The 24326-nt window shown below is 46.4% G+C and overlaps 10 protein-coding genes across 10 annotated transcripts; 6 read left to right on the top strand and 4 right to left on the bottom strand.

Moving 5' to 3' along the window:
• Positions 1-712: 712 nt before the first annotated feature.
• F4817DRAFT_319390 (MFS general substrate transporter) lies at positions 713-2678 on the top strand (the record flags this gene model as incomplete). The annotated part of the gene is made up of 6 exons (XM_049301059.1): positions 713-1055; positions 1115-1195; positions 1249-1467; positions 1653-1933; positions 1992-2428; positions 2480-2678. The coding sequence occupies 6 exons, from the start codon at positions 713-715 to the stop codon at positions 2676-2678; spliced, it is 1560 nt and encodes a 519-aa protein (XP_049155593.1).
• Positions 2679-3723: 1045 nt separating this feature from the next.
• Positions 3724-5030, bottom strand: F4817DRAFT_348499 (like-Sm domain-containing protein). The gene is made up of 4 exons (XM_049304704.1): positions 4724-5030; positions 4572-4661; positions 4479-4515; positions 3724-4426 (listed from the first exon to the last, which is right to left on the bottom strand). Exons 1-4 carry the CDS (start codon positions 4850-4852, stop codon positions 4386-4388), a joined length of 297 nt encoding a protein of 98 aa, XP_049155592.1. The 5' UTR covers positions 4853-5030; the 3' UTR covers positions 3724-4385.
• Positions 5031-5247: 217 nt separating this feature from the next.
• Positions 5248-7829, top strand: F4817DRAFT_348498 (uncharacterized protein). Its single transcript, XM_049304703.1, has one exon. The coding sequence runs from the start codon at positions 5418-5420 to the stop codon at positions 7674-7676; it is 2259 nt and encodes a 752-aa protein (XP_049155591.1). The 5' UTR covers positions 5248-5417; the 3' UTR covers positions 7677-7829.
• Positions 7830-7885: 56 nt separating this feature from the next.
• On the bottom strand, positions 7886-9351 carry F4817DRAFT_348497 (LmbE-like protein). Its single transcript, XM_049304702.1, has 2 exons — positions 8564-9351; positions 7886-8498 (listed from the first exon to the last, which is right to left on the bottom strand). Exons 1-2 carry the CDS (start codon positions 8893-8895, stop codon positions 7934-7936), a joined length of 897 nt encoding a protein of 298 aa, XP_049155590.1. The 5' UTR covers positions 8896-9351; the 3' UTR covers positions 7886-7933.
• A 214-nt stretch (positions 9352-9565) lies between these two features.
• F4817DRAFT_348495 (uncharacterized protein) lies at positions 9566-10473 on the top strand. Its single transcript, XM_049304701.1, has 2 exons — positions 9566-10035; positions 10102-10473. Exons 1-2 carry the CDS (start codon positions 9684-9686, stop codon positions 10410-10412), a joined length of 663 nt encoding a protein of 220 aa, XP_049155589.1. The 5' UTR covers positions 9566-9683; the 3' UTR covers positions 10413-10473.
• Positions 10474-12076: 1603 nt separating this feature from the next.
• Positions 12077-12955, top strand: F4817DRAFT_319385 (uncharacterized protein; the record flags this gene model as incomplete). The annotated part of the gene is made up of 2 exons (XM_049301058.1): positions 12077-12130; positions 12527-12955. 2 exons carry the CDS (start codon positions 12077-12079, stop codon positions 12953-12955), a joined length of 483 nt encoding a protein of 160 aa, XP_049155588.1.
• Positions 12956-13534: 579 nt separating this feature from the next.
• Positions 13535-15074, bottom strand: F4817DRAFT_348494 (glycoside hydrolase family 18 protein). Its single transcript, XM_049304700.1, has one exon. It carries the CDS (start codon positions 14793-14795, stop codon positions 13710-13712), a length of 1086 nt encoding a protein of 361 aa, XP_049155587.1. The 5' UTR covers positions 14796-15074; the 3' UTR covers positions 13535-13709.
• Positions 15075-15898: 824 nt separating this feature from the next.
• F4817DRAFT_361192 (nucleotide sugar dehydrogenase) lies at positions 15899-17413 on the bottom strand (the record flags this gene model as incomplete). Its single annotated transcript, XM_049306368.1, has 3 exons — positions 15899-16265; positions 16377-16780; positions 16832-17413. The coding sequence occupies 3 exons, from the start codon at positions 17411-17413 to the stop codon at positions 15899-15901; spliced, it is 1353 nt and encodes a 450-aa protein (XP_049155586.1).
• A 1103-nt stretch (positions 17414-18516) lies between these two features.
• Positions 18517-21379, top strand: F4817DRAFT_235324 (glycosyltransferase family 2 protein). Its single transcript, XM_049298963.1, has 4 exons — positions 18517-18769; positions 18818-19275; positions 19325-20601; positions 20667-21379. The coding sequence occupies exons 1-4, from the start codon at positions 18743-18745 to the stop codon at positions 21221-21223; spliced, it is 2319 nt and encodes a 772-aa protein (XP_049155585.1). The 5' UTR covers positions 18517-18742; the 3' UTR covers positions 21224-21379.
• A 1422-nt stretch (positions 21380-22801) lies between these two features.
• On the top strand, positions 22802-23437 carry F4817DRAFT_348490 (uncharacterized protein). Its single transcript, XM_049304699.1, has one exon. The coding sequence runs from the start codon at positions 22900-22902 to the stop codon at positions 23383-23385; it is 486 nt and encodes a 161-aa protein (XP_049155584.1). The 5' UTR covers positions 22802-22899; the 3' UTR covers positions 23386-23437.
• Positions 23438-24326: the final 889 nt, after the last annotated feature.

Raw genomic sequence — 24326 nt, 5'->3', positions numbered from 1 at the left:
ATATCTTTTAGCCAATATGACCAATCTACTTTTCGCGCGTCCTAGCTCCAATATATTCGTTAAAACTCCTTACCCCTTAACGATTGACTCTAGTCGAATTGTGAGTCGTGTTAGTATGGCTATTCTCTATCATAAACCTTTTATTCTTTTTACATTTGAGCTAGGATACTTAGAAAGGAGAAGCTGCATAGTTCTTGGTCACTTAGAATATGATAGATATAGAGCAATCACTCCAGAACTTATAATCTAGTATAAGTCCTCCGGTCGAGGATGTAAACCCCAAATACGCTTATCAATATGACATATATTATCCCCTTTACTACCGATGTCCGCGTGGAAAGTCATTAACGCAATAATCCTACTTCTATTCTATCGGATTCCGACCTTCACGATCCTGGTTATCTCAATCCCAACCTTCCCCGCATTGATATACACTCTTACTTTAGGTATGTACTAGGTTTACCCAAAATCGATTCTACCTAATTGAGGCTTAGTATATAATTGCGTGATAATCATAAGGTAGCATTATAGACCTGTGTGTAGTTAAGTCTTATCAAACCGCTGCTTTGTAAAGGGCTTCTGGGTGGTAATGAGGGGCGTCTCGGCCGGCTCCAAGACGACGCAAGCAAGCGGGAAGATTATAAATATATGGGGAATATCATCTCTGAATAAAACGCAAATGCCTTAGCATGTTAGCCAATACCAGAGGAACATGGATGAGAAGAAATTAGCAGTCGAGGCTACCTCGAATAACCCTGTGAGCGTTTCTAATCCGACTCCTATTCAGGCAGAAGGACAATCAGTGGCGTCCTCTAGAGATCTCGACGACGCATACGATCTCTATCGAAGACAAGATGCCGTCGGTCTCGATCCTCATGAAGCACGTCAGGTGCTACGAAAAATCGACTGGCACATTTTACCACTTCTGATGGGAACTTATCTACTTCAATACCTTGACAAGTCAAGCGTCAACTTTGCAAGTGTTTTTGGATTAAGGCAAGGGACGAATCTGCATGGCCAGGATTACTCGTGGTCCTTATCTATATTTTACTTCGGTATGAGTTGTCGAGGTAAACAATCATTACGACGACTGATTAGTTTTGTCTACGTTCAGGATACTTGGTGGCGCAATGGCCAGCTGGCTATCTCCTGCAAAGGCTCCCAGCTGGGAAGTTCATCGGTAGCAGCATTCTAGGTTATTGAATCCTTCCACACTATATCTCTATAGTTGGACTAACAGAGTCTTAGTTTGGGGTATGCTCACCATTGTTACCCCAGCATGCAAGAATTTCGCCGGGATAGCAGTGAACCGCTTCTTGCTCGGATGCTTCGAGGCAGTAGTGAATCCGGGCTTCGTGCTCGTCCTTTCAATGTGGTGGAGACAGGATGAACAGCCCATGCGATTGACGACTTACTACAGTATGAACGGTATCGCTGGGATTTGTGGCGGTCTGCTTGGCTATGCTGGTAAGCTCGATATCCTATCGAACTAAGGTTGAATATCTTCTAACATGCCTGTAGTATGTCGTAACTTCATCTGTTCTTATATAATGTCACTTATCTGTTATCTCTCTTCCTATTTTACCCCTAAGCGTATGATTCGGATACTCATTTCAGCACTAACGCATGGTAGATTGGCCATATCACGTCAGGTCTGCCTCCATGGATGTACATCTTTCTTGTGTTCGGTTCTATAAGCTTGGCTTGGGGCATCATCTTCCTAATCTTCATGCCTGATATTCCTTCGACGGCGCGGTTTCTGAACGAAAAGCAGAGAATTATCGCAGTTGAACGAGTAGCTAAGAACAGACAAGGAGTGAAGAACCACCATTTCAAAACCTATCAAATGTGGCAGTGTCTCCTGGATCCAAAGACGTGGATTTTGTTTGTCATGGCCATCGCAGCGCAAATTCCAAATGCTGCCCAGTCAAGTGTATTGTATCCATCTTTTCTCGCCGGCATGTGGTAATTAATGCTAACATCTAATCCAGTTCACATCCATAATTCTAGAGACATTTGGCTTTGATGTGCTCCAGACGCAGTACTTGCAAATACCGGGGAATTTAGTACAATTCTTTTCCCTTCTCCTATCTGGTTGGGTCAGCTCTCGATTTCCAAACATGCGCTGCGCGGTCATGTTAGTGGGTAACTTGATCTGCGTCGGTTGTGGTGCAGCTCTTGTCGGATTACCGGTTGGTCCTGATGGCACACAGAATAGATGGGGACGGCTAGTTGCGCTCTGGCTGTGCTCATTCCAATCTGTAGGTTTTAGTTTGAGCTTGACGATGGTGAGTAGCAACGTGGCCGGATATACCAAGAAACAGCTCACAGGAGCTTTCCTGTTCGTGGGCTATTGTGTTGGGAACATAATAGGGCCGCAAACTTTTATCGAAACAGAGGCACCGTTCTATACCTCGGCGTACATTGCGTGAGTCGTCTAGGATTAAAGCTACATGTTAAAGACTAAATCTTGTGCTAGGATTCTCATCGGCTATTCTGTGAAGACGGTAATGGTCGTCGTATTGTACGTATATATGTGGTCGGTAAACAGGAAACGGGATCGTGAAGCTGCCCTAGAGGGCTCTGGACTTTCGGAGGAACAAGAGAAACAAGCGATTGAACAAGGAATGCAGGATGTTACTGAGTTGGATAACAAGGGCTTTAGATACGTTCTATAAAGCTATTCTGGCTTAGAAGACTATTACTTTTGATTCCAACCAGTTGAGCATTTACATATACACCCACTACTAAGGATATGTCTTAAAGTCTCCTCTATCTTATTTCAAAGAGCTTAGAGAACCGACTAATTACCTTATAAGCCCACCTTGATACTAAATGATGAAGTACGTAGGTGAGAATAGTTCTAGTAGACCACTTCTTACTGATGAAGATAGCGTTAGAGGAATAGCAAGGATAACACCACCTACCGTGAAAGCCTAGAGGAGCAACTGCTTTTAGGACCCCTGACCTTTTGCCTTCCTGTATTACAAATTCCGAGGTTCCCAAGGCCGAGCCTTTCTGTTTGGCCACGCTCTCGAAAGTAGATCTTATCTTAATTTAGTTGAGAAATGCCTTCTCATTGACGACAGTTTCCTATATCTAGGTAATTTACGGGAGCATTTAAGATTGCATATCCGACCTTGTTGACTTATAGATTGGTTAGGGTTGGGTTTCTTGGGTACTTGGTGAAAGTGAACGAACAGTCCTTTACCTAAACTATAAATTATTATTATCGCAACATTAAATGCAATGGAGGGAAAGGTTTTCAACCCCATTTTAATACTCTAAGATCTTGAAAAGGATAAAAAAAAGCTTGTTCTAAGGAAGGAACCTATTCAATTGTCCAGAACAAATTGGTCTTTTCGCCGCCATGACATAGGTTCGAATCCGAGAACTACGAAAAACCCCAAGGGATTTTTCTACGCCGTCATTTCCTTGACTACTGCGTCGTGATCACTCGACCAGTGGGCCTTGGATCAGGAGGTGATGGTGAGAGCTCTTAATGTGTATTATAAGTAACCTGTCTTCCACATTGCCATTATGGCTGCCTAGCAACCCCTCAAATATCTCAGGTACCTACAGTGGTATTTCTCGAGAGCGTCAGGAAGGAGATGTCCGAAACACAGACACCCCCATAGGGGATGCATGACCATCTAGGTACCTTGCTCGCCGTAGTTCGTTTAGAATCCGTGCGGAGATGGTGCAAGAAAAAGGTGTTCCTAATACGAGGTAATAGTATTATATAACCACCATCACCGTCTATCTTTCCTGTATTTGAACATGTATTTTATATATCTACGGCCACCTAATTTAAGGGGGGTATTTGTGTTAACCCCTACGCTTATATAGAGGAGCTACATAATTCGGTATAACAAGTTACCAACCCTATAATTTACTAGGGACTAGCATTAATCGCCTGTTAGACGGGTTTTAGGAAATAGGCGTAGGGAAGACCTGAAAATATTGCATAACCAAGCTTAAATGGAACTAAATGGTGCATAATAGCTATACGCAGCTGGCTTCGCAACACGAAATCCTGTATTGGACGGGTGTGATTAACGGTAATATGGACGATGCTGGAACCTGAATGGTCGGAAACTTGGGGCTATCATATCTTGATAGGCTGCGTATGTGGATACTGGTGATTCCTGTGCTGGTTTAAGTCCCTCCACATCTTGAGACAATCTGAACTCCCCTGAAGTCTCCCTTGGATTGGCTCCCATTTACTTCGACGAGCAACTCCACCTGCTCCTACACCGAGTTCCGTGTTTTTGACTCAGGCTTGAGTCCTTGACTGGACATGAATATGGACCTTGATGTGACAGAAGCTCTTAATATGATTTGGCACACCCTAGGCCGAGGGGTGTGGATTCTGCGGTGAACACTCATGAGGAGTTCTGAGGGGAGACAAGGACGACACTATCCCCTAGAGCTAGATATTAGATAAGGACAAGTTAAGAAAAAAGGTAAAGACGGACCTCGCACAAACAGCATCTCGGACTTCTTAGTTGTTGTCTGAAGGGGAATTAGTAATTAGTAGGATATTCTAAAATGTATTATAGAGTGCTTACCCTGATTTCCTCATCGTCGTCATCTTCGTCTACCGTATAGATGGTTTCCACGACGTCACCTAAGACTAAATTCATATGGCTGTCATAGGCCTTAGATATACTTAGTTAGCTAAATAGGGAAAAGTTGGCATGGGTCGATATGCTTCACGTACATGAAGGCGTCCTTTCAATTCACGATCGCCGCGCAACTTCACAAATACAACCTCGTCGAGAAGGAGGCGCACAAGATCGAGAGGCTCAGATACTGAGCCGCCAGCGGGGCCCTCTTCACCACCAGCCATTATTATTATAAGATTACGTCAAATATAGGTCAATATGCCCTGCAAATGTGTTGAATCGTTGAAGATATGGCGTTGAAGTTGGGGTTGGACTGGCGTGGAGGTGAAGGATGCGGTATATGAAGATTAGACGATTCGATTCGATGTTCGCAGCTTTGTAGAAACTTTGGTGCAATAATTCAATAATTGCGAGTGAAAGAGAGGTATGGCTTGGCAAACCCATAAAAAAGGCTTACCTAATTTTCCAACAGCCACAAATACCTAGGTACCTCTTAAATCTGTAGAAGCTATGACCACTGTAAAATCACTTTAAAATATTTTTGCCGTTAGTGTAGTTCTCCATACCCACTACTGTCACACTAAATTAGAGTTTACGGGGAAGTACTCCACCGTATCCACAACTCCACATAGGTACCTCTTCATAATTCCATAACTGGGCGAGTCCAAACTAACACAGCTTCAACTATCAAAGTTCCCCGCAAATCACGTCTAGTATATCTATCTGTCTGGCTCTTCTGAGTCAGTAGCCTGTTAACACTGGTCATGATAGTACTCAATAGCTCTCATAATGCCCTCCACCATTTTGACGGTGTCGTTCGGCCGGCATCGAGCCTTCTCTTATACACCCTTTAAAGGAGTTTGCTCGAAGTTTATTAACCCCCATCAAAGTCGATCCTCTGGATTACTCTCCCGTATAGATATCAACCGTGCTTTTCCATGTAGGATTATATACAGCTCTACACGTGGCCTTGCAACGGCAGTCCATCCCTCTAGTGCCGTTTCAAGTGAGGACTTCAAATTCTTCAGTGACCTTCTTAACCACACTGAACCAAAACCACAACCTAAAGTTGGCCATGGCAGTTCTATTTCCAGTGATAAAACCCCTGTTGTAACCTTACCTAGCCCGTTTAAAAGAGCTCTCGAGGCACTGCGACAGAAGGACACTCGGAGACTGCTCATCTATCTTGAACAAATATCATCCATGGAAGAAGCTGAGCTTCACGCGACCGTTTCTTCACTGCCTCGAACTACGTTCACCGAACTCCTCCGGGCCTTGGACCCATTTGTTGTTGCTAAGGATGCCGATCCAACGGACCAGACACACATATCTCCTGGAGCGTACCAGATGCTAAATTTAGGAGCCACTATTGACAATTGGGGAGTACGGAAATTATATTCGCAGCTACTACACCATATGCTAGTTCTGCTGTCTGCGTTGAAAGCCTCAGGCGGTGTTCTGCAGTTAGAGGAGTACATCTACCTAGTTAGGTGTGCAGGTGCTGCTGCAGACCCTGCGGGAGTAAAATGGATATGGAATGAGATGGTCCGCACCCAGACTACGGGTTGGAGGCAAAGTAGGATATATGCCGAGTTTGTTTCCGCACGCTTCCTCGCAAACCCTTTATATACAGGCTACGATAAAACCAGAAGGATGGTCACTGCCCGAAGTTTGCATCACTCCAAATTTATCCTTCACTGGGCACAGATTCGAAAGATGGATTACCTTAGATACCGTACCCGACTCAAGAAGCTGTATTTCGGACTCAACAAGGATGCCAAGCACGCCGAAGACTTGATACAAATGATGAGGAAGGACACCGCGGCCACCAGACTTTACATCTGGATTCATAGTCGTGGCACCTACATGACCGAAAGTCTAGCGTGTGCTTTGATGATTGCCTTTGCACGGGCCGGGTCTTTACAGTTTATTAGCACTAGTATATTAGAGCGCCATTTTGGCATAAGGATAGGTAAGATAACTAATAACATAGCGACTGACATACGCCAGGGCCCCAGCCGTGTGAGGCCTACTGGGCTTCTCATGGAAGCTATCGTGGAGACATATGGTTCAAACGCAGAGATCCCCCTTGCCTTGCAGCTGGTCAAACACCTATCGGTGACCTTTCGAATTCCCATCTCTGCGTCTGTATGGAAAGACCTTATGGAGTGGGCCTACATTATGGGCTCTGTACCGCCGTCTGGGGGATGGAAGCTGGCCAAAATGTTTTCTAAAGTACCGAACGCAGAAATAGTCGAATTCATCTGGAATATGATGGTGTCTGAGCCGTATCGGGTACAACCCAGCTTCGAACACTACAATATACTCATTCGGAATCTTATAGCGCGAAATCAGTTCAGCAGATTCATCCCATGCATGAGGGAGGCAGTTGGTTTATACAAGATTCAATGTCAAGAGTACGAAGACGCGGTAATTGAGTACTACCAAATGATTAACGATAATGGGGTACGTATTAGCGAGACCGTGCATCGGTACCAACGGGCTCGGTTTAAGAAGGCGACTATGCGGTATGCCATCCAAACATGGTGTCGGCAGTTCCTTACCAACGTACAAGCCTTCAACCCTACGAACCCGCTTGTGACCGTGGCCGTCCCGGATTTCATTAACGAGTTCAGGGCTTTTATCCCAAACCCGGCCTTTTATCGCACGTCTGACGGATACGTCTCCCTCTTCGACCCTACCCGGGAATCCCAGCGTTTAGTCCCCGTCGAACATCTTCCTCTCTCCATACAGGTGAAGAGCAAGTTGGGCGAGGTCTTGTACCTAGAAACAAAAGCGAAGAAACACGCCACTAGGTCTCGACATACCTTGGCGGGCCGAAAACCGATATCTCACTTTGACCTCGAAACTCTCCTCACGACCACTTCCCGGGCGAGGCTGCTGAAACCCTTGGACAAGACGGCTATCAAAGAAGCATCGGAGGATTCGGAGGAATCGATGGCTGAAAACGAGTCCGGCGAGTCGCGTAGCGAGTTGCCGGAACCGCTAGAGGTGGATATTTATGATGACGATGACGACTTTTATTAAAAGCAGCCGCTTGGCTGTATCTGTATTATTATACCCACAATATGTTTATTTCGCACATAAACCACCGCTGTTTTTGCTATACCCCAGCAGCGGCGATAGCATATATACAACCCCCTTAGCCCCTTCTGGCGGGATTTTGAACATACACGATCTACAAAGACATGTTCTTCGCTTCATTGTGAAACATGGCCCGTAGTATGAGACCGATGCTTGCTATTTTCACATATATTAATCATTCGTAACACTATAGAGAATGGTTACGATTTGACCTTTTCTAATCTCAGGTCATTTATGTACATGTACCGGCTCAGCGCGATCCAACCCCACCGGAACCAGACCATCTGGCTCTTATGCGCCTCCGTCATAGCCCGGCGCGCCGTCCCGTAGCTCTCCCGACCACCGGCCAGCGCGCTCACGCTAACCAGAGCACCCGGGTTGCCTTTATCGCTCTTCTTATTAACACCGCCAGGCCCGGCAAACGCAAGCGACATGACGGTCGCGAAAATATCTAGGAATCCGGTATACTTGCGCAGAAAGCCCACGCTGGTTAGCGTGTACAGGTCTACGGGCGATGCCCAGCCGGGCTTGCCCCGGGTTAGCGAGGAGACGAAGGCGCGCGCGCCGTGGTACAGGGAGATGTGGTTCGGGTGCGAGGATACGCCGCTGGAATCGAAGGTTATGATGGCATCGATGGTGGCGCTTGGGGCGGTTAGGTTCTCGGAGGAGGACTTTTGCGTGGCTAGGCGGGGCGCGAAGGCGCTGCTTAGGAGGGCGGAGATTTTGGAGGATTCCCAGGTTGTGGTCATGGAGTCGGGGAAGTCACTGGGAGGAGGGCGTTAGCTTTTATTAGGGTATTTTGTATGTATGTACGGGACAGGCAGACTCACGGGCTGTCGTAGACTAGGACATCGTCCTCGCGGGCGAGACCTAGTAACATGCCGCTCTTGACGAGCTCCTTCTTGCGCGTCTCGCCGAGGCCGTCGGCGTTGCCGGAGCTTAGGCATAGGATCTTGAGGTGGTTGCCGTGTTCGGGGCGGGTGAGGGCTAGGACGGTGGGGGCGAAGAACATGGCTTCGTCGTCCGGGTGGGCGATCAGCAGGCAGATGCGCTTGCCGCGTAGCATTGGGAGCCGTGTCTGCGATACTGATGCTGTGTAGATGTATAGCAGTGGGAGGATGACGGCGAGGATGCCGAGGGTCGATAGGGATGGGAGCGGCATGTTGTGGCTGTTTGGTAGCTTGTCGTCGTCGTCGTCGTTGTCGTTGGTAGGTAGGATAGCTTCCAAGGTTGGGGGCTTGTTAGTTCTCCCCTCCGCCTTTTGGGGTTGCAATTTCGACCTATGACGCACACGCGACACGGTATTATAAGCAAATAGGTAGCCTAGCTTCAAGTAGCGGTATAAGTGAAGAGGTAGAAAATGTTCAGGCCTCTGCCTCGTCTATAAGAGCAATAGATAAAAATAGATGCACAATATAGAGAAGTAAAGCGGTCACCAAATATTCTGTATGTACAATCGATTAGAAATAGGAAGCCAAGACTAAGTTATAGATTGTCTAGGAAGATCCGGGGATATTGAAACCAGGCAATTTCGGGCTTGGATCTAAAGCATTAGGTACCCGTTCTTGGCCCTGTCGGATGGCCTGAGAAAGTGACGATGGACTTGCACCGAGATTCACGTTGGATGAAATTAAGAGGGAGAGAAAGCCCCTCTGTTGCACCTCTTTGAAGGTTGATTATCAATTGTTGCATAGGCTAATTCGTATATCCAGTTAGTGCATATAAAGTATGGGTTTCACAGCTTTTCATTGGCTGATCGAACCCCTGTCGAGTCCACAGAACACCTCAAGCTTATGGCGGGAGCTAACCCTTACAATCGTACATGTACATAATTTACGTCGTATCACTGACACGCGACCATACCTCCTATGATCCTATCAGCCTTACCTCTTAAATATTTATTAAATCCCAACTTACATAGCACCTCTCTAGCTCCGTCAACTCATCGCCATGGTTCGAACTCGAAAAGAAAAAAAGACGGCGGAAGGGATCAAGCTATCGCATCCCGACCGAACCGCCGCTCCCAGCGAGGACACCTTGCTAAAGCTTGCTCAGGACCGCAACCTCTTCGAGGAAGCTGAGAGGAAGAAGAGGAAGATTGCGAAAGATCGTGGTTCCGATGACGATTCGGATGATGGGGACGAACTCTTGTCGTCTACGGCCGATAGGGTATTAGAGGCTGTTCTTTGGAGCACCAGTTTGTCTATGCTACATTTCACTCTCGATGTGCTTGTTCAGCATCAATATGCAATCTCCATCATATGGCCTCAGATCATAATTCGATCAGTGCAAGCATCTATTGGTAAGCTACCCTCGCAACAGTCAAGCAATCCGCTGGTGCTATATTGGGCCGAATTAATGCGTGCAGTGTTCTTCTTGCTCATCTATGTACTTCATCCACACGTCTCGGCTCCATCTTTTGTGCCTGGACTGCCGGTGAGATTTCAGTATCCTCTACGGCAGATACTCTTCCTCACTACGAGTATTACTTCTGGTTGCTATTTAATTCATATTTCGAATAAGTATAGCTACCTCGCTGTTATGAAACAATCACCGCCTTTAGGCTGTCTCTGGGTCTGGTCCGTCATTGAACTTGACCTGCCATATGCCGTCCTCTCTTTAGCTTGTATCGGCGGGTTCTTCTACCAGGGCGGCTATACAATAAAGCAACCATATTAATATATTGAGCAAGGCTGCGATATGCAGTCCTTCTATGTAATACATTAGCGGGTGGGGAGGGGGGGGGGTCTATTGACATGATGTCAGCAAACATGTTGAGGTGTGGACATAATGACCATTACTACGGTGATTGGCTAGTATATTCAGTATAGTCACCCCGGGGAGTGATCATATCCAAAATATAAGGATGACCAGGTCTGAAATAGCTACCGTACGTATACGATTATACCCTATTGTAATAGTATTGCTTTTAAAATACTGATATATTAAGAAAGAGTGGCCTTTTAAACATCGTCACCAACGGTAGTCACGGTCACCTAATCGATATATGTCACGTACGAGACTATGTCAGGCCAGGTAATCTAATATATTAAAGAAAAAAAAATAGAAGGCCCTGTAATATAATACAGGACCTTCAACATATTATATATAAGATATAGCATAGGCACATGTAAAAGTCAATTGAAAAGATTATGTCAATCAGGGGTGCCTGTACCTGGCAGATCTACAGGGGTTTTCAACTTGGGGCTTACAAAATGTCACCCTTTCACGTGATACCTCTAACCTTCAACTTGAACTGGGTATTAGTCACTTATATATCTAAATTTTAGAATTCACTGAGCAAGTGAGTTGACTTGTTTGAATTGTAGAACAGTACCTTATAATCTAAACAGAGTGGTATTAACCTCCCAGTTTAGGTTTAATATTAACTAAAGCTACGTGAGAGAATCCCAATTGATCCGATATGTTTAAAGGTTTTGGTCATGTTGGAGAATATCGAAGAACTATATCTCGTTAGAGCTACGTGGTTGCGTAGGGGGCTTTGCTGGTTATCGTAGTTGACATAGTATTTATCCAACGTAAGGATCAGGAGAAATTCATGTAGGAATGGGAACCTACTTTTTAACAAGTCGTTTCAGAAGACATGTCACACCCCATTACAGTACCTACGTTAGTCGTATGCTACAATAACGAGTACCCAATCGAGTCTCCTTTATGCTCTATGACGAGGTATTCGTATTTTACAATAGTAAATTTGCAAATCGATTTATTCTTAGCTACAACAATCCTGCTGTCCCATCTGGAGAGGAGATTCTTCCATACAAGCCGAGGTGATTACTCCTATTTCTCCTAGATTAGGTACTTATCCATCTAGACATTAGTACATAACTAGCATACATGTAAGTTGCCAAAGAAATCAGTAGATATGTATGGTAGTAAAAGTGATTGTATCCCGCACCTTAGGTAGGCAAGTACCTAACCTATTTGTGGTACCATATACCGTATTTACAGGCTGTCACGTACCATGCCGTTGGCGTTGGTGCATGCAAAGTTAGGCTTCTAATCAGTAAACGACTCTATCATCTCGCCTAAGACTTAAAGGGGGGCTCAGTACCCAGGTACCGATGCACCGTCCAGGTGTGTATCAACTGATTAGATTTAATCGTAAAGCAATCGGTTCAAATTGTATCGATTAACATCACCGTAGTCACTGTCGCCTCGGGGTAGGTGATTTGCTAATAATTATTCCAACCTGAACACTTCATAAATATTTCGACGCCGGCAACCGCAACAACTGTAGATTCCTCACCACATTATCGAACACCCAGCACCTCTTAGAATTCTGTCCAATCTATCCGTCCGACATCTTCATTCTCGTCAAGATGGTCGGCTGCTTTCCTAAGTTGTCCTTTCTTCTGGCAAAGAAGCCAGCTCAGGTATGTTAACGTTAAGTTTACTTGTCACATCCAGCGGTATTTGTCTTGACGCGTCTATACTACAACGTGTCGCGACTTTCTTTATTTTAGTTGCCTAAATTTCCTCTTCCACCTCCTACCTTTGCGGTTACATCTTCACGTTTGCCGTTCCTTCTATTTACTTACCACCCCCTTTAACACAACCTCCCCCCTTATGTCGGCGACAGCGTGATAGTCAAAGTGGGAAACAATTCTACCTCTTTATCTTAGGACTATTGGATAGTTGCAATACATCCGTTATCAAACTACTATCTCCTTTCAGTCTATACCACGTTGAAAACGCTGTTTCCAAGTTTATTTTCTGTCTTCAGGAAACCGCGCCGTCAAGACTGTATACATACTTACACTTCCTTGAAGGAACAGGCTTCCAACGTCGCCAACATCGCCGACACCACTGAGACCAACGACGCCATGTCAAAGCCTGACAAATACAAGAACCCCTCTGAGAAGGGACCTGCCGTCCCTGGCACTGCCAGCAGCTCGGGTTGGAAGCCGTACACCATCCCCTACACCGGCACTGGCATGAAACGTTCTGCCAGCGGTACCAACTGGGCTTCTCAGAGTTCCCCACAAGGAGATAGCTTTGCCGTGCCTTCCCACGCCGCACCGCCTTTGTACATCACTGGCGACCTAAAGAAGAAGGGCGAGCCTGCCGACAAGAAGGGAAAGCAGCCAGCCGGTAGCATGGACAAGAAAGACAAGAAGGCTGTTGACGAGACCCACATGTTCAAGGGTGGCTATATCGCAAGCCGCGTGAAGCCTGAGGACCGTCAGCCAATCGAATAGGTATGTACCGTATTTCCCTTTTGCTATGCGTTTCTCTACAACGCTGTATCTTACTGAAAGAAGCCTACTAACACTTATTGTTATACGAATAGGTTACAACATGGATTCTCCTTACCATCAAAGCATGATTCTATGCGCGTCTTACCTCGATTCTCCGGATCGAGCTTCGCAGCTGATCCCGCAAAGGGACATTTTGATACTAGCATTTTCAGGGGCATTTGCATTGCAACGATGATTTCCTATTTCGGCATTAATGCAACTGATGATCATGATCACAATCACGAGGCATGACTTTTGGACTGGCTTTTTGCGGTTTGCATTTTCGACTTAGCACGTGCGGATAGGCAGGCGTTATGGATCAGGAAACGATTACACGCACACATGATGATAGGGGGTGAAAAAAGGGGTGGAGAAAACACATAAAAAAAAGGAATTGGCGCGGCATTCACATTTGTGTCTTGTTTCGTTGCGGATGCATTCAACTATTGGCAGCTAGTTAGCAGCAAGTAATTAAGGTAGATGCCACCAGGTAGATACCAAAATTTGCACAAATCATTTGCCTCTAAGCTTCGTGCTGGGTCTTAGACGTGAATAATGATCTATTTTGACTTGAATCTCTAAGCTAGACGTGACATGGCATTGACTCTGACATATCACATACCCCTACGCTAATACTTCTGTCTCTGTCTATATAAAACTAAAGTCTTTTAGATCAAGGGTCATACCTTCATCATGGCCACACAGGCCTCAATGATTACCCCCTGCTAAGCTCTTCATATCCAGCCCGAATCAGGCTCTCAGGGCCCTTAACATCACCAACACCAGTCCAGTAGAATAACCCAGCTAGCCCCTTTCTCCTCACATACTCAGCTTTCCGTCTTACCGTCTCCGGGACGTCAAAGCTGACAAATCCCTTACCTGCACGGTCAACGTAGCTGGCAGCCACTACATGATGATCAACAGTTGCATTCCTGATCCACTCCCGCGGTAGATCATTGTAGTCAATCTCTCCAGCTGACTTGAAAGGGTGCCCAACCCCACGGGCCCCAGCAAAAGACCTTGCGTAGACTGGCACACCTAGCACAATTTTATGAACTGGGAAGCCCCGCGACTCTAGGTACTCAACACCACGGTGGCATGAATGCCTCAGAGCCGGGTATACATGCTCTTGCGAGCCTGGTTGAGGTAAGAGCTGTGCGTGGTGGCCCGATACATCAGTCCATGGGCCATTGAAGTCGTAGCCCATTAGATTTAGACTATCGAGGAGTTTCCCCGCTGCGCGCATGTCGATATTCTTCAAGCAGTACTCACCGGTGGGCAGGGCGGTAGTAAGGAGGTATTGGGGCGAGGGCAGGACTTCTCTTAGGGCGCGGAGTACGGCAATGTAATTTTTACCTGCTTCTGGTGTTGTCGGGTGCTCCCAGTCAAGATCTATGCCGTCGAATTGGTACTGCTCTACGAACTCCTTGCAAGACTTCGCAAACGTACTCCGATGGGTAGAGTGCGCGGCCATGGCGGGAAACTCGGCGCTGCCACTGCCACCACCAATTGAGACTAGAGTTTTGAGATCAGGCTTTTGCTGCTTTAGCTTGGCCAGCGCACGGAGGCAGCCCTTCTCCCCGTCGACGTCTTTAGTTAAGTCTGCAAACTCGTCTAACAATTTGAGGGTTCCATCTTCGTTTAGCCGGACGAAGGCATAGAAAATTTGGTTAACGCAGTCCAGCTGGAGAGACGAAGGGGGGAAGCCCTTGTAGACTCGCCAGCTAGGATAGTATACGGCATTGATGGGGGTTTGGTTAGATGACATAACGGAAGGTTTAGAGGTAAATAGCGAAAACATTGGTATGTACTTGGTTAGAGACAGGATAGTAAGAAGAAAATAAGATTTAATTGATATTATTGAGAATGCTCTTAAGTATAAAGTTAGACTTATAATTATAAGAATGAAGCTATTTAATTCTTGATATGCTCGAGCTGAATGAGGATGAGGTAGCCAAGTTGATGATGCTGTGTAGTTGCTGTTTGGACTCGCGGCCAGCTTGTATCCTTGATGTGGCGGCAATTAATCGATGTACTTACCTCAAGTAACACGAGGAGTCGTACCTTTTTGGAAGAACCCTGGAACATTGAAAGTACATTAGGAGGTACATTAGGTACATACAAACATCTTATCGAATTTTAAAGTTCAAGCGAGAGGTATTCCCGGTCCATGACAAATGTCTCAATTCTAGCCAGTGGCTAAGACCATCTTTTCTGAACACTGCGGGAAGTTTAAGTTTGATATAGTTAGGTTCATCCCAACAAAAAGTGAAAGCCTTGTGGTTTTTGATTGCGGTTGGTACTGGTTGGTACTGGGAGGCCTTACAGCAGAAGGCATATTCACCTTTAATATTACCGGTTACGACTTTCTGCATTTCCTGTCACAGCGAAAATAAAACGATAATTCCGGGCTGTGTAGATAAATTGATATATAATAATACCTACAAGTTTAGAAATTAATTTACTCTTATAAATCGCGGTGTTAATGATATTAAAAAGGGGATTATTATTCGGGTGGTTATGCGAAAACACGTAAGGCTAATGATATAAATGACGGTTAATTGCTAGAGATAATTCTATAAAATCTGTAAAAGAAGGGTTCAATTCTTAAAAGCAATATGTACAACTCCTATACCCAATTAACCGAGTCGTTTAATTTGAACCACCCCGAATCCCTTAACTTTACGCTCGCTTAGACGGATACCTCCAATAGATATGCAATTATACCAAGTGTAACTCCATTTATGCATGAATGCCTAACATGCCGATTTAACCTTTTGATCTTTTCTTAGCAAAATGCTCCACAACTCATCGTCAATCATGATTTCTACCTAGTACCCTTTTAATGGCTCGTAGGTGCAACACCTCTTTTGTTGTCTTAAGTCGTCTTAAGTCGGGATGCATCTATGGGCACCACATCTCGATCTGAACATTTCGAACCTCGTCGAGAACCTTGAAATCCATATCTTTTTGCTTGAAAGCGACGATAATCATGTCGAACCTTTCGAGGCTTGACTTGTTCCAGTCACTCATATCTAGACGGGGAATGTGAGGGATGGCAGTTTGCTCTACCAATGCATCGGCAAACATAACATCGACTCGTCCAGAGTCGACGAGAGTCTGAATAAGCTTCAGCCCCGGTGAGTTGCTTAGATGAGACTGGCCAGCCTTAAATCCCACCCCGACAACTAGTACCCGAGGTCGGAATAAGCTGGATGATTTCTCTGATGAGGTCTCAGTGCGCTCGACGTGTTCAAAGTCGGGCTTGTTGCTAAGATAAAGGCCCTCGCCGTTGATGGGAGTTTGAGTTGAGGCATTATGCGGTGCCTCCCGGAAAAGGGCATCTAAAGCTCTTTGCCCGATCTTCTCCGGTCGTTGCCACATGGTTTCGGTTGCCATCTTCAAAAGAGGGAATGAGCTGTTGGCCATGAGATAGTACGGGTTGACTGGGATGCAGTGGCCTCCAACACCAAGACCGGGAGTGAACGGAGTATAACCGAACGGCTTGGTTGATGCTGCTCTGCATACCTCGTAAGGGTCGATGCCGTGGCCAACACAAGCATCCGCCATCTCGTTGGCATACGTGATGGCGATCATCCGTTGGCAGTTCTCATACAGTTTGGTCATTTCTGCCGTTTCCGGTGTTGATACGGGAACGATGGAGTCAAACACACGCGAATATAAACGGGTAATCGCGGCAAGAGATCCGGGGACAACATCGTCCAACCCGGATATGACCTTTGGAATTGTGTGCATGGGTGGATCAGTTCGTCCAGGGTCGATTCTCTTCAAAACGGTTAGCGGGTTTGCTGAATATCGTTGATATTAGTAACGTACCTCTGGAGACATGCCCGCGAAAAAATATTTCTCTTTAGCTAAGGGGCCGAGTAGCTGCCTTGTCATCCCGATGGCAACCGAGCTTTCTATCACCACTGTTGAGCCTGGCCGAGCATATTTCCGCACGTTCGTTAACGCGCTTCTAACATATGATGTGTCGATTGTCTTATCAGCTTTGAGAAGCGTTGGCACTGAAATGAGGAAGTGGGTAGCCTTGGAGAGATTTCGAGGATCGAGGGTGAAAGATACACGACTTTTCTCGCCCCTAAACTTATCTTCTAATCTTCGGAGTTGCTCTTTTGATACATCGAAGCCCAGCACGTCGTAATGACTCGAAAAAGAGCCGATGAGCTGTGTTCCAACATATCCGCACCCGATGACAGCCACAAGAGGCTCCTCATTATCATCGATTCTGTCAGAGCGGACTAGATTCAAGGTTTGCAGTCCATCAACTTCGCTAAAAGTGTCAACTGGAGGAGTTCTAGGCGGCGAAGTTTCCTGGCTGGGCTTGTTGCTCTGATCAAAGAGGTCTACGGGCAGGGGAGGGTCTTGAACAGGGAAAGCTGCTCGAAACTCCTGCATGACATCGCTAGTGAGAAGAGGCTGCATATTGGAATTTTGCTTAATGCAGATAACAAAACGAGTGGATTGGTCAACTATAAGAGAAGCAAGAGGAGCTTTCTCTAAGAATTAGAGAACACCGAGAAGTGGAAGTTGTCACAATGAGAGAACCCAAGTGAAAGCAGGTCGGTAACGAAGAAATACATTACGATCGAAACGGGAGATTCGAGGCAGAATATAAAGTATCGGATCTTTAGGTTCAACCACTACGCTTGACTCGAGCATAGGACAAATGTAACCTTGTTTTCTCAACAATTGTCTACTATATTACATACAAGCGTACGTGCAATACGCGATCTATCTAGAGCAGTTGCTTTCTTTAGCTCAGACACGACATAACGAAAATTACCCAGCCTGATGGGCACGGATTCGGCCGAGTCCAATTAGACTACACACAGAGTTTCGCCCCATCTAGCCCGAGGAGTGACGTACCAATGCTAAGAATAATATCAAGCCTTCAGTTATTCCATCTCAATATCGTTAGTGTCGTCCTAGATCTAGGGTCTACACTATTTACACTAGTAAGGGCACAGGGCAAGGGGCAGCAAGCTAGCTGTAGAATCAAGGCTATCCTATCGAGTCCCGTCCCTACCTATGCAGATGATCTGCATAGAGCCGCACACGGCTACTCAACTGCCTGGACCAGCCATTGGCTCCCCGCAGAATAATCCGACAAGGATATTAAGTTCACGACAGCCATTACGGTTCATGACAAGTGGTTATAGTTTAGCCAGGTCCTGGTCACAGCAGTTTTCTAAGTTCCGAAGCCTATCTATGATGTCTCTTACGGAGCCACCGTCTGAATTTCGTCTCCGGTATTATGGAAGCCCTCTGTAGAGCGTGTTGCATAGGTCAAGGCGATTCTCTGAACCCGCGAGTCTAACTACAGTTAGAAACTTAAGTCTCTTGCCACAAAGTTTGTCTACACAAGTACATGCATAGGTCTGTGCGGATATGTTACTCGTAAAGAAGATGGCGGATCCTGTCAGTTCTCTGGATCTTAGAGGCTTAGAACCAATAAGCACGGTAATCACCTTAGATACTATGTCGGGATCCAGACTGAAGCTCAACTGAATCACCGTATTCTTGGCCTGCGAAATAGAAACTTCATCAACATCATCCCGAAGTTTCTTCAACTCAAACCATTTGTTTTGTTGGTGCCGAGCTACGAGCTTCTCGACAGGTCTGTTCAAAACGCGGACGCAGCGTCTTCCCGTTCATTCTATTGCCAATCGTCGGTACTAGTGACCTATCGGCTCACCACGGCGGCCACGCCAGGGAGGAAACATCATGGTCTTCTTTAACCGTACTACAAAGGTTAGTTAACCGCTTCTTCTTCTATCGAGTGTCCCTAACGGCAAATAGGTGGAGAGCAACCCAAGCACTGATGAAGGAACAAATTCGTCGTCTTCGGAGAATCCCTTCTCAGATAGACATAACCGGCCTTCGCGGTCGTTTAGTCTTAGATCATCCCGAGAGTCTACTCGGGATGAAAAGGCGGAGGGAGCTGACTTCCGACAAGAAGCTCCTCCTGTACCTGGGCAAACTACCGGCACCCATATTACAACTAAAACACACCTACAACCCAACCAATATGGCATAGGTCAGGACCACCTGTCACGGACCACATCACCAACCGCATCCAATTCCAGCTCACCTGAGGAAGAGTGGGAGGCAATACTCGAGAGTCTACCTCCTCTGTCGGTTAACGAGACAGCTGCATCTATAGCTGCCGAGGCTATAGATCCTGAACTCATAAAAAAGGGTAAAAATAAGGTTGCCAGACACAAATATTTCGCGATATTTATCATATTCACTTTGAAGTAAGTTATTTGTCTATCTTACTACAAATGAGGAACTAACACATGTCAGCTTCATGCTTATCTTTTCCAGTTGGTATTGGCCCAGATTCTATTTCATATACCTGCCATTCATCTCATTGCCTCTCGTCTTAAACTGCGTCATGATTGCCGATATCATTATCTGGTCGTTGAAGAACCTGGTCTTCAAATCGAAAAAGGTTAAACCCGAGACTCCGGAGGAGATGGTTCTACTTATGCCCTGCTACAATGAGACTTATGAGGAATGCAGTAGGTCGCTTGACTCACTTGTCAATCAAGTCAATGTCAGCCACCACAAGCAAGCGATCATGGTTGTTTGCGATGGCAAGGTTCGAGGGCCTGGTATGGACAAAACCACGGGCGATTATCTTAACGAGGACATTTTTGTCGACCAAGTCGAGCGGAGGATGATCCGCGCGGCATATGTCGCCTGGGACGGCCAGTCCATGGATGTCGAAATATCAAGAGGAATGTACAAAGGTTTGCCATTTTTCTGCATCGTGAAGCAGCAGAATCAGGGCAAACGAGACAGCTTGATCGTTGCTCGCTCTTTCGTGCACAACTTCAACCTACGCGACACGCGACCGAAGGTCATTTTCTCTCCCGAGTTCTTTAGGGCAATGACACACTTTCTAGTTAAACATGCGGGAATCCGCCATGTCGAGCTGTTAATCGGCATGGATGCCGACACAATATTTGCGCCCGATTGTCTCAGCCATCTGGTTGAAGAATGTCATTATCCCGGGACCGTCGGCGTCTGCGGTTACGTCTCGGTAGACTTTTCAACCCATAAGTGGAACATGTGGTCTATATACCAGTCAGCCGAATATACTATCGCTCAAGGCTTACGGCGGCTTCACCAGAGTCTCTGCACCAAGAAAGTCTCTTGTCTTCCGGGATGCTGTCAGTTACTCCGGGTCTGCGAGGAGACATGCGGCGACTACATTCTCATCGAGGAATTCGGCTACCATCCCAAGCCAACAGATGGCATTATCAAACGTATCCGCGCCACGGCGTCTGAGGACCGGAACCATGTCTGCTTAATGCTTATGAAGTTTCATAAGGCCCGTACACGACAGGCCCTGAGAGCGTACGCTTATACTGACGTGCCACATTCACTCTCGGTGTTCCTCAGCCAGCGGCGCCGCTGGACACTCGGCGCGACAAGCAACGACCTCATGTTGCTGATGGAGGCCGATCATAAGTTCAATCTATGGGAGCGTCTTGTCGCGCTTTCGAACGTCTTGACATGGACGCTTAACTTTTTTGTTATTGCGAGTCTGGCCTGTATGATATTCGCATTTATGCGTAAGTATTCAACTATCATTTTTAAACCCTGCTAGGGTAACATATACTAATGATCAACTATATAGACCAACCTTTCTGGATTATCATGATTTTTGCTTCCATTATGATCATACCCCTTTGCTACTACCTCGGCTTGGCCGTATGGCTGTGCCAAAGTTGGCTGGAGCGCGGTCAATACCTCTTAGGCCTAGCCATCTTTACAACCTGCGGCCCTTTTATCAACATCTGCGTCACTCTATACGCATGTATCTACCTGGATAATTTCAGTTGGGGTAAGACGCGCAAGGTAGTCGCCGAGACGGGTGAAGCCGAGGAACCAGACTGGCAAGCACAACAGGAGCGTTATCAGGATGCGCTCAATAACGGCGAGAAGATTTTCGGCACTATGATTCCTGATGAAGAGAACCAGCTACATCCAGAGGTCTACAGGACACCGTTTACGGTACCCACCCCGAGCCGTATGACTCCCTGCAGGGTCGACAGCGAGGCAATACAGCAAATACCTGAGGGACTACCTACGGACCCATCTGTACGCGGGATTGATGGTGATATATTACAGCTACCACCACCTACACATCATCCTACCCACAATCTTCCTTCATACAACCCTCCCTACACGTAATCTTCCTACGATAATTCTTCCTACAGACAATCCTCACGTCTCTGACACCCACCAATTTAACTAGTTCGTACCACGAATCATAGGAGATAAGAGGAGTCTAGTCTATAAAAGTTAGTTGATAGACGTACGACTTCTCCTCATGCCGGAGCCTATCCCTATCATTCCCTTGCATTGTAATTTCTCTAAGCATATACGGCCTACAGCCTAACGTTGCGGAAACTCAAAAGTTGAGGTGGCACTTGGTGTGAGTGTTGAGATTACAAGACGCCCAGTGTCTACTAATAAAGCGAATGTGTTAATACGCATGTCCGTCTACCAGCTCATGACGAGGTAGAAATATATAGTTACTAGATACGGATAGCATGACATATTAATAGCACCTAGATTTAGAATTATATATATATATATATACATTGGTCTAACCCCGATGCCCTAGACTTCGTGGCTCTAATAAAAATTTAATTTTAATATACAGTACATCAAGTCTAACAATATATGTGTAAGGCGTATCGATCAATCTGATATATACCTCAAAACATGCGAGGACCAGAGTAACGAAATCTCCGGTCAGCGAGATGGATAGTATGGTAGTCGAGCCGGAGATGGCCTAAACGCAAGGTCAAGACCTATAAGCAGAGCACAGACTGACCTTGATGGTTCCTATCAACCACAGCACAGGCCTTATCCTAGAGTCATGTACCCAGGCAGTTAACCTTCAGGCTTATACTATTGACTTAGCGTATAGTGTTTAACTTTTCTTATGGAAAGGCGACCCACGAGCCTCGTCAAACCTTAGCTACCTATATTCTCGGTCCCCTGGCCAACCTAAAGGTCATTAGTAGCATATTATGCGAAAGGGGGGGAGGACACCTGGCTCCTTACTTTACTTTACTATATCTAACTCTATAAACCTGAGTGGCTTTGATGAGAAAGAGTAAACTTATAGTTCCCGCCACAGCTTACTTTCCACTGGTATAGGTTTCACTGACGAGTCTGAGGCTTGTAGCGCAGTCCTCAGTTCCCAACATATTATACTCTCAGATATTGGCCAAAAGACACGTATATATATATCGGTCCTCCCTCCCATTCCATGCCAGACCAAGACCAAGCAACAAGCTTACAGTATTTGTTCTTATGAACTTCAAGCATTAGCGATTCAAGATGGGCTTCGACATGTGCAGCGACACGGCAAAAAGGTCAATAACCTTTGCCCTTCTCATGCTACTAATCCTAGGTCTCACTATCATTGCCGCCATAGGCATATCACAAGAAAATGAGTACATCAAGGCTAATGGCCCCGCGCCCAACGGTCACGATAATGTTCCGCCTTCTGTTCTTTCACGAAGAGACCCGTAAGTATTTTCCTCTGCATACTTCACTCCCCAGCAATACGTCGACTAACAGTGCCAAACAGCGATATCCCCGACGGAAAGCCTCTCTTCAACATGTCGCGCCCGCACATCGGCGACGTCCCCTACGGCCAAGCCATCTTCGCCTGCGCCAACCCGGGACAAATCGCACTGACGTTCGACGACGGCCCCTATTTCTGGACCAACCACGTCCTGGACCAGCTGGACGGGCTCAACATCAAGGCGACGTTCTTCGTCACGGGCAACAACCCGTTCCTGGGCCGCCGCATCGACAAGAATTCAAAGTACGCAGACTTGATCAACCGCATGCGCTCGAGCGGCCACCAGATCGCCTCGCACACCTGGTCGCACAAGCATCTAAAGGATATCGGGCGCGAGGGCCGCTTCAACGAGATGGTGTACAACGAGATGGCCCTCCGCAACATCATGTACACGCCGCCGACGTACATGCGTCCCCCGTACGGAGAATGGCGCGACCCGGACGAGATGCGGGATCTCGGAGCGCTAGGGTACCACGTCATCATGTACAACATCGACACCAAGGACTACAAGCACAATACGGAGAAGGACATCGAGGCCTCGATCGGCCTGTTCAACGACGCGCTGAGGGAGGACGGGAACGGGTCGTATATCGTGCTGGCGCATGACGTTCGCCAGTGGACGGCGCTGAAGCTGCTCCCGGCTATGATTCAGACTATGTACCTGCGGGGATACCACGCCGTGACGGTGGGGGAGTGTCTGAATGACTCCGAGTTTAATTGGTATAGGGATCCTGATAAGGCGGAGAGATGATCGGGGTTATACCTAGGTGCTGTGCTGTGCTGTGCAAATTGGATAAGGGGGGGGGGAGGGAGGGAGGGCACGGCGTTTGGACGTTTGGTGGGCGTTTGGTGGGCGTATTGTGTTTTCTTACTATTTCTTTTTTTCCTTTTTTCGGGAACCCCTGATGGTTGTTGTGCCTACTATAGTAGATGAAAATGGGGTTACATGACATGAATTTGTGTATACCCGAGGACCAGGGGTTCCGATGGTTAGTTAGACTTATATTTCCTTACTCTTTATAATTATTTGTTGCTGGGTCTTGCCATGATGGGTTCTTGAGTATCTACACAAAGGACCAAGGTAGCAGATCTTTAGACGGCTCGAAATTTACTTGTTTGGTTCTTAGCTATAGCCTATAGCTTTGTTAGTAACTATGCTATTCAATATGCCTACTTGGTAGCACTAGATGTTCAACCTTCGTGATCTCCTTTTGCCCTGTACCCGAATATGGCTGTAATCCAGGTAGCATGTTCAAGTTCGTCTGCCCGCCTTAGTCAAGTCGGCCAAGACAATATTAGGTGTTTTCTTCTTTGTGTGATGTACTTCGAGCGGACTAAACTTTCCGGTATTTTCGACTTGACTCCTAAGTCATAATCATATAGTCCTAGCGTATCCTCGAGCTACCCTTACTCCGAGTTAAATGTTGTGAGAATTCATAGCTCTTCATCTTTCACTTTCACCCCTGCTCTAGCGACGTCCGATGGCGCACACGTCTCTCAGCCGCAAACCCGTCGACGCCTCTACTAAACGAACTAGTGAGGAACGGGGAATCCGTGCGGCAACATTGAAGCTAAAATCGCCATCTCCTTTCGAGCGCTGATTGGAGCGCATATGGAGAACAACAATAGCATCGCTGGCGAATTACACGATAGTATTCTAACTTACATAATAGTAAGTCTCACATACCGGGT

The sequence above is a fragment of the Daldinia loculata genome (genome assembly GCF_022478755.1).
Source record: "Daldinia loculata strain CBS 113971 unplaced genomic scaffold F4817scaffold_59, whole genome shotgun sequence".
In the NCBI taxonomy this organism is placed as follows: Eukaryota; Fungi; Ascomycota; class Sordariomycetes; order Xylariales; family Hypoxylaceae; genus Daldinia; species Daldinia loculata.
This window is presented reverse-complemented; position numbering and strand designations above follow the sequence as displayed.